Source organism: Morone saxatilis, unplaced genomic scaffold (genome assembly GCF_004916995.1).
Source record: "Morone saxatilis isolate NCDOM2014 unplaced genomic scaffold, NCSU_SB_2.0 Contig4, whole genome shotgun sequence".
Classification (NCBI taxonomy): domain Eukaryota; kingdom Metazoa; phylum Chordata; class Actinopteri; family Moronidae; genus Morone; species Morone saxatilis.
Window position 1 is genome coordinate 6,150,367 of NW_023339984.1, and position 9,542 is coordinate 6,159,908.

Sequence of the window (9,542 nt, forward strand, 5' to 3'; positions counted from 1 at the left end):
CAGAATTAATATTGAGAGTCTATTATACAGGGAACGAACCCCATAAAAATTCTTTAAGGTGGGTTGAATGTGGCCTAGCTACACCAACACTGGTGATGCAACACTTTGGCACGCTTGTGGTTGGCCCACTTGGCCTGTGTGAGATGACTCTCTCTGCCTCCAAAGGAGCTCTGTGAGAAACTATGAGAGTATGGTATTAATCACAACCTTTAAGAGACTGCCTGTGTTCAGTGAGAGCTGCAGTGTAAGGTAATCAGAAAAAATAGGTCATATGAACTGTTCAGGAATCCCAAAAGATTAGGTTTGTGTCTCTTTCTTATTGACAAACTAACTCCTTTGACTACATCATTAACTCTCACATTAATTTTTGCCCCTGCCACAAAGCTGGTTGCTACTGAACGCGTCCTCTGAGGAATGTCATTGACACAGACTTTGTTATCTGGAACTGATAAGAGAACACACAAGAGTTGAAAAGCAATCACGTATGAGTAAACCAGTGTGTGATTGTGTCAGTGTGTGTTACTGAACTTCTGTCCTTGCATCACAACATGTAAACGTGAATAGGTACAAACAAAAAAACAACAACAACTTAAAGATGATTTTATACCAATAAACCTATAGTTATAGAGTGTATTTCCCCTTTAAATTAGGGTTGGATCAAGCAGGCATTTACAGGTTGGGATCAGTGTTAGAATGTGTGTGTATTGTGTGGTTCTTGAGATAAAAGCATAGTAGTCTATTGTCCACACAAAGCAGGACTACAAAGAACCATTTTAAGAGCCTGTAATCAAATCCTGTCCTTTTCAGTTGTTTTCTGCACCAGCTCTTTTTTCTTTCTTTCATACTGTGCACAACAACATTTACTTCCACTTCCTCTTCTCCCTTTCTTTACATCATGTTTTACCTTACGCTTCTTGATGAGTACCTTACCAAACATTTGAATCTGGCTTAAATGTTCAGGATTCAATTTATATAAACTATTCTGCTAATGATGCAGGTTATACACTTAATGTCAAATAAATAGCCCTTCAATAATAAATCAAGGGAAATCTAATTGGTATCTTTTACTATATTTGAGTGAATGGAAAACAAAGCTTTTAGAAAAAATAACTTCTCCCCTTAGTCCTCAAGAACAAGCTGTCTGGTTTCCATCATTAGAATAATAATAAGCAAAAGCATAATAATAAATACAAAATTAACAAATGCAAATGGCCTATATTTCTCTATATTTATTATATCTGTAATAACTGCATCTTGTTTTCAAAGTCACACAAAGACTGACTGTAATTTCTTAACAATTCCATTGGAAATTTCTGAGCTGAACTGTTTGATACAAATTGTAATTAAATTATAATCGTGGACAAAAGTCTGAGGCCATTATTTGAGTTCAGATATCGTGTCGAGTTGAGATGTTTTGGACTCATACATTTCCTTGAAAGAAGGGCTACAATCATAACAGGAAAAGCACAGGTGTAACTGATCATTTTAATGATAACTCTGGTCCATTAATCTTGCAATAACTGACTTCTGGCTCGGGGGCAATGGAAGTTGCTAACACAACGCGGACACACCTTTTAAGTTGATATGGCGGGTTTGTTAGCAAACAGCTGCCTGTTGACACATCCAGTAAATACGGAACAACATTAGCATGCCTCCTGTTCCTGACCACCTGACAAATGTAAGTCCAATATTCACTGTCCTTTAGGCTCTTTTTTAGTTTCCACTAACTCTTGAGGAAAACATTTAGCTCTTTAGCTGCTGAATACCTAAGCTACGTCGCTAACTATGTGGGTACTGAGCGTTTTCAGTACTGTAAAATAAAAATATTGATGATAGCAGCTTTAGTTTAATCATTTACACTTGTGCCTTTCCTGCTAGCAAAATGTCTCATGTAAAAAGGTAAACCTGGACCAGTGAATGAATGTTTTATCTCTCCTCAATTACATGTGAAATTATAGTTGCAACATTTTTTTCTCGGAGGCCATTTTGACATGCCGCAGTTGAAAGGGAACAGGTGTAAATATTACAATTTATGATTCCACTTGGCAGCTTTGGTTTCAGCGTCCTGGTAGGGTGCATGGCATGTTTCAGGCTCACTGTCACAAGTCTGACTGGGACACTTACACGGAACAGAGCCATGGTTATGTTATTAATATCACCTCTGTTTTTACTACTTGAACAAGTCAAAGTGCCTCCTGTAAAAAGGCACATTTCAGTGTTAGTAATGAAAAACAACACTTAATAGGCCTGTAAAGTTTGGTACCAGTGCCGGAAATTGACCTTCAATACTTGTAGTCACCCTCTTAATAACACTATATTCTAATATGTTACACAGTACCCCCCGTTATGACACTGTGACACTTGAACTACTTCATGTAACGCAGCGGAGCCGCCAGCACCGAGCTCTTTAAATGGTGCCGCTCGCTGCGCGCTGTCATGTCCTCTTCTGTGATTGGTTGACAGCGGAGGAGGGCGTGTCTGGTTGCGTCATGTCAAACAGAGGGATGAAAGCTTAAGGAGAGAGAGAGAAAGAGAGAGAGAGAAAGAGAGAGAGATTAACAGGGAGTAGGAGGCAGGCGCAGTAGCAGACTCCTATATCCGCCAGACGGGGACGGACGCTGCCAGCTGCTAGCTAAGTTAGCTATAGTAGACAGTTAGCGACTAGCTTCAGAGTCCTAGCGCCTTTACTACATAAGAGGGACTGAGCAAGAGTGTGTGTGTGTGTGACTGTGTGTGTGTGTGTGTGTGTGAGACAGCGTGTGTATCGACGCTTTGAGCGCCCGCTCGGCCGTCCCGAAGTCACTCCGTGTGTACCTGTGTGTGTGTGGGTGTGTGGGTGGGTGTGTGTGTGTGTATATAAACCCCTCATATCTCCTTCCTCTTCCGAGCAGCAGCGGTGTGTCTGTGATTGTGTGTGTGTGTGTGTGTGTGAGTGAGAGGTTAGCAAGCAGAGAAGTTAACGCACACATATAAACACACTCTGATAGTCGGCTGTTTACACTCGGTGTCCGGTTACTTGACAGCGGATTCACATCCTTTACTGACACCGACAGAGCACCAGCATGTGAGTACTGATGGGTAATGTGTGCGTGTGCACGGGTATGAATGGGTCTTGTGCGGGTGTATTGCTGTCATTGAGTGCGTTTGACCTAAACCATTTCCCTTTCCTGGAGTGGCTGCATGTGTAACCCTACTTGCATGTGTCTGGCTGTCAACGTGGTAACAGATGTTGCAAGTGTAAGTCCAACTGTCCTAGCTGCACAGTTGCTGCAGATCTCCATTTACAGACTCGTGTGTCCAGCTGAACCAAACTCTGACTCAAACTGCATTGAAAACTCATTTTTTTTTAAAGTAAATACTGGCTCATGTACTTTCCTAGCTACTCTCTGACGCTTTTTCAGCTCAACTGTGCACACAGACACTTTAACTCCGCATAGCAGTAGTCGCCAAAGTGGGATCAAAGGGCGCTGCGGTTGCTGCAAGAGGTCCCTTGTGAAATTAGGGTCTTTTTCAATGGGGTTTTGTATTAGTAGCCTATGAGCTGGCAACATGACAAAACATGCAGCAAAGAGTGCTTTTGTTACGCTACCCACCTGCAGAATGGGTGGTGAGGTAAGATAAAACACTGGGGCTCCTTTACCTAATGGAGGTATTTAAATGGGAATCCTGGCATTTAGCAACATATGACGCACTTCAGACTGTCCTGCATCTCCTCTGGTGCTTGTGTATAGGAGAGAATAAATATGTTTACATGTTGAAACTTGTAGATTGCATAACTTGCTTGTAAGCTGCTCATAAAATGTTTAATGGCCTGATTTTTCTCACTGCTCTCTCTTTCGCTCTTTCACCTTTGAACCCGTACATGTGTATCTGTTGTGTCAGAATCCTTTGACGGCACAGTTTGTTCATCCTCAAGGCAACCTTTACTCTGCTTCAAACAATGGTACATGCAGAACAGCTGTCCCATCCCAGAGCTCAGGGAGGCCCAGTGGGAGCTGTGCAGTGATCAAACAAAGGACTGTTATCTTCTTCACAAGTCATATGCAGAACTTGCAGTAAGATCCTCTAGCAGAGGTGTGATCAGAGGTACGCAGGCAGAAAATGCAGTCGTCCGCTTTTTGTCTTTGGTTTGTTTAAGTGACTGTAGTGGCCGTGTGTGTTTGATGGGCATGCGCCATTCACTCGTTCACCTTGGTGTTATTACTTGTCACAATAATGTCGAAGTTATCAATTGAAAATGTCCAAGGCAACTGGGAGGCATCCATTATAGTTTCATGATAATGTTGCAGAAGTTTGACTGCTCCCTTTTTTACGAACATACACTTCACCTTGTAAATCTCTAAAGAAGAGATATTTTAGTTCTTTCCCCCCCACAACATTTTTTTTCAAAATTGCTCGACGGCCTTGACTGCTGCAGTAGCAATTGGACAGGCAGAACTAGTTAAGCTGCTGTGATTGCAACAAAGAAATAAGCCAAAATAGTAAGCATGTTTTTTGCCCCTCTGATACACCGTAGACATTCAGACATGGTACTATCAGTTGACAGTACTCCTGGTGTGCACTGACACTTAAGTTTAGACTATATCTGGTAGGATGCAGGGGGCCCTGGGATGGTCAGAGGCTATTATATTTCCACAAGCAAGGCTTACATTATACATTTTTGTAAGCAGGCCTTTTAAATCTTATTCCCTTAAAGTTACAAAGAAGTTTGCAGCTGTTTTAGCATCAATTCTATCACGAGTTCTCCTGCAGAAAGAACGTTTTAAACTGATACAGCCTGTCTCTCAACAAGTGCCACATCGATGGTTTGCCTCTTATGTCTGCACTGCGTTCATCTTTCTCACTGCATCTGTGTTTCTAGGTTGAAATGTTGCACATTTGCATTTTTTAATGGCATGAAAACACATTTTTCATTACATGGCATGCCAGAGTGGTTTACCAACAACAGTATGTTAACAGCTTATGCTTGTGGTGACATACATACATGTTTAGAAAATACAATAAATTGAAAAAACTGCACTTTTGTATTTCAGTATGCTTCTCTGCACACTTGCCGTACTCCCTCAGAATATTTAGTTTTTTTTTACAGCCTTTAGCTAATTAGGTTGCTGACCTGTTGTTGGAGTTCCCATGAAATGATAAATGAAAAAATGTCATTATTCATGCTTCCTGGGAAACACTGGACTCTCTCCTCTGCCTACCACCAGGGCACCAACAAGCTAACACCTGTGGGTGGTGGGGTTGGAGTTAGAGGGGAATCTGAGCAGGAGGCAAATAGTAATCAAAGACTGTGGTATGGGGGTAGGAATACACCAGCAGTGCGGGCAACCCTTCTGAAAGGGATGACATCAAGATTATTTTTGCATACTTTGCGCCTTTGCTGAAGTTTTGAGTCATGTTTAGGTAAAGTACAGCCAGCCTATGTTTAATTAGGCAAAACAATGTGGCTCTTGTATTGCACCCATCATGCAACAAATGTACATTTCTTCCCAATATGTCATTGGTTGACACTTGAGCCTCTCTGTATTATGTCCCATCCTGTTTTAATAGGAAATACGTCAGATTAAGGAGGTGCTATGTCATTGGGCCTCAAAGCACTGGCTGATAATAGTAATTATAGTTCATGATAGACTGTGAATCACAGAACCCTGCATGAATGTTTTGTGTCAGCATTGTCTGGAAGTTTCTTCCCCTGAGGTTTAGTGAGGTCAAAGAGGGTCTAGTAAAGGGTAGCGGAATGTCACTCGTGAAGCTTTCATCCTCTTAGCAGCCCCTCACCCACATTAGCAGAGTGTTTGATAACCAGCTAACTACATAAGACCCCTCTTGATAAACTCTGGTTATAAAGAGAGAAACAGTTGAAGAGAAGTAGATGAATCCAAAGGAGGCATTTTGTGTAAAAAGGGACTTTTTACGTATCTAGTAGCCAGGCTTTCCTTGTCATAGAGTGAGTAAGGGTTGGCAGAATAGAGCCTGTAGGCCATTTTTGGGGACATCCCTCTCTCACCCTTCTCCTCTCTGGTCAAGAATGTTCCTTGCAATGTTGTTCCTTTGTTGCTGTCCTTGTTACAAGCAAACACACAATATGAAGCCTTTTCTTTACAACAGAACTTGTATTAAAAAATACAAGTTCTTTTTAAATCTAGTTTTATTCTTTTCTTTTCATTTTCTACTTTATTTGAATTTTGCTTATTCATTTTCTCCCCTAGCTCAGACCACTACTTAATGATGTAAGCTTATATGCATTGTTGATATGTAAATTCAGAAAATAAAATAAAATCTGATTATTAAAAAAAAAAAATACAAGTTCAACATCATGGTCCATCAAAAAGAGACCATCAAAAAGAATAGGTTAAACAAATCTTGGCTGCTATTATTCTATCTTATAGGGGCAGCTTGTGGCTGCAGGAGGCCGGAGCATCTTGTTGACACAGCTGGTAAAGAGGCTGAGTGAAAGTGAAAGTGGAGAGGAAAATGCAATGTTTTCTTGGACTCTAACAATCCCATCCGCATGTAGACTTTGTATAACTCCTGTCAGATACTAAGAAAGCTAGTTTTACATTTGTTGACATTGCAATGTTCAAACGCGTAACAACATGTGTTTGGGTTCATGTACATTGAGGATTAGAGTTGAAGAGTGACGTTAGGGAGAGGTCTTTTGAATGGTAAATTTAAGGAAACTTGATACATTAATGTCTTGCTCAAGGTCCTGTTAAAAGAGTATTTCTTGTTTTCGTCGAGTTTCCTACTGCTTGTGGATTCGGACCCATGATCTAAACTTTATGCCACCACTGCCCACTTTTTAGTCCAGTCACAGGCATTTGTTTTGTCTACACAGACGCAGTCAGCCTCGGTAACCTTGTTCCCGCTGTGTGAGCATGTGCTGCTGTTGATAATTGGGACCTTTTTAAACCTCACCTTCACTGTTGTTTACTGCTGTGACGCAGCTGATCTTGTACTATTTTCTCAGCCTTTTCCCAGATAGCATGCTCTTGGAGAGGCTGCGACTTCAGTCATTTTGAATAGGAGGGCACAAGTTGATTCTTGCTCTGTGTAATTACAAGTGGAGCTTCCAGTTTGGTTTATTTCCATATAAATTAAGTAGGAAACCTTTAATGGAAACCTTTTGAAACTATTATGTGCTTTAGCATTTGAACCGTCCTGATCTGTTGGTACAGGCAGAGTCATCCATTCTACATATCAGGTCAGGGTTAGGTAGGACAGAGGAGGAGGCTGCTGAGGTGGAAGGAGGGAGGGAGGAAGGAAGGGATTGTGGATGAATGCACACCCATTTTCCATTGTTTGTTGTTCACTCCTCCTCAACATCTAATGACTAAATTGTTTGTACATTAAACAGTAAGGCAACCAGTCTACCTACACAGATGTGCGATTATGTGTGTGAGGCAATCTTCTGTTTAAACGTGTTGAGGCTGGAGCTCTGTGTCATGTTACATGCTGAGAACAGTGTTTGAAGGTGGTGGAACTGTCAGCTGTTTTCAGGTGTATTCTCACAGCAATCTGCATCCGATTTTACAGGATACAGGATTTTTTTTAGATTCACCTCGTCAGCTTAACCCTGTCTGTTGTTTATACCCACAGGATTTAATAAACAAATTCCTAAAAGTATAAAATAAGTCAGGCTGAACTATTGGGAAATGTCTATAAAGTGAGACATAGTGAGAAATAAAGTGGGAAATTAAGAATAATTACATATTTATATCAATGGTGTTCTCAAAAAATATGATATTCTTTGCATTTGAACATTTCACTCGTCATCTATCAGCAGTGAGGAGAAAAAGTGTGTTTTATTCTGTATGTTGTATGCATTAAAACGTTTTGTTGGAATCAAGTTTTGTTTTCATGATATATTTTATCTCCCTGTCCTAGATTTAATGATGAACTCCACCAAGGAATGTCAAATACTCGAGGAATTAAATTGAAAGATAGAGAAGCTCTAGAAAACCAGTGTGCTTCAAAACCCTTGTGATATATGATGCCACAATAGAGAAGGAACAGTATTATATTATGTGCACTATGCCCATAACACACAGTTAAGGTCACCAAATAACATACTCACCCTTAGTAATATAGTTTTTTAAGGTGATATCACTTTCAGTACATCAGGGTTTCTCTGTTTGGAGAACTCTGAATGAGTTAGACATTTGCTGTACAGGATGAAAAGGCAGATTCTGTGTTATTGCACAAATGCTGGCAGATAACCATGTGTATGTATTAGCTCCTCGTTGAGCCAATTAGGGCAAAGGTAATGCTAGTTATGTGTGTCACAATATCACAGGCTGTCTGCGTCAAAACAGAACCGAACTTTGATCTCTGTGAAGTTAATGTATGAACCAGATATCACTTCTTTTCTTTTAAGCTTCCCAAACACACAACCACAGGTCATTCTCAGCAGTAGTTTATAACCTTTAACTTTGCACAGAGGGGCATCTGATGCATGCATGCAGCAAGGCATGTTTGTCAGGTTTTAGCTGTGCTGTCAGACAGATAAACACTGATGGCTGAGAACGAGTTTAGTTATTCAGAAACTTTGCTGTGTGGACACTGTAGACACAAAGATTTAGAGACGGGGCAACAAAGACAGAGGGTCATGGAGTACATTTGGCATAGAAAAAAATCTACATTCCATTTTGGCTTCAAACTATAATTGAATTCAGTGCTCGTTGTGTGATGCAGCGGTTTTGAAACTGATGTTTGCAGTCAGGATTAAGTTAGGGTAGAGGTTTTATAGTAAAGTCTTTTTGAACTGGGCACAGGAAATATGGATACCTGGATGCAAACTAGTGCCATGTAAATGTGCCCTAACTACCTAAATATAGTGTCTTATTATGCATTTTGTCACAGTGGAAACAAAAGCTCCTACCTAAAACAATGATTGGTCTGCAAGAGGCTTTTTGCCTCCAGATTGAATCTTGTGGAACTAAATGTTGCTGAATAACTTTGAGACTTCTGGTTTGAATTAGTTGCCTGGGATGCAGAGGGAGCTGTGGTGCTCTCAGTGATTGCAGTGACACAACCCCTGGAAAAAGAAAGTATTGTATCTCTCGAAAATGCAGTAAATTACAAATTGAATGGGCTGGTTTGAAGTGGGTGGATGGTTTATGTGAAACAAGAAGACAACCCCACTGTCCTATTTATTAGTTTGAGACTCAGTTAAAGGCAGAGGTCACATTCCTGTGCCACAGTAGGGACCTTTCGGAAAGGTCGGAAGACTGAGGGAAACTTTGCCAAATGGTTTTAGCTTTTACACATCAGATAAATGTGATTTAGAAATATGAATGCATAAGATAATTGTTCATGATTCTGTTCCCTTTTAATTCTTAACAGGAATCTTCTAGTAGCACTCATTCATTACATAAAACAAGTACTTGACAATTAGGTGATTGACGATCAGTAAAATGTAGGCCTTTACAAATGTATAGTCTATACAGTAAGCATTCCAGATTATACCTACATTAATAGGACCCTGCATGAATGATGACTCACTGAAAGCAACAGAACCTTACTAGCCTGAGCAGTGCCTG

General features: G+C 40.5%; 1 protein-coding gene across 1 annotated transcript in view; it reads left to right on the forward strand.

Moving 5' to 3' along the window:
* Positions 1–2,520: 2,520 nt before the first annotated feature.
* LOC118338182 (pyruvate carboxylase, mitochondrial-like) overlaps positions 2,521–9,542 on the forward strand; it is a 314,296-nt gene continuing 307,274 nt past the window's right edge. Inside the window, exon 1 of the mRNA XM_035675438.1 lies at positions 2,521–3,064. Coding sequence (XP_035531331.1) covers positions 3,063–3,064 — 2 coding nt within the window. The 5' untranslated portion in view covers positions 2,521–3,062. The remainder of the gene's footprint in view (positions 3,065–9,542) is intronic.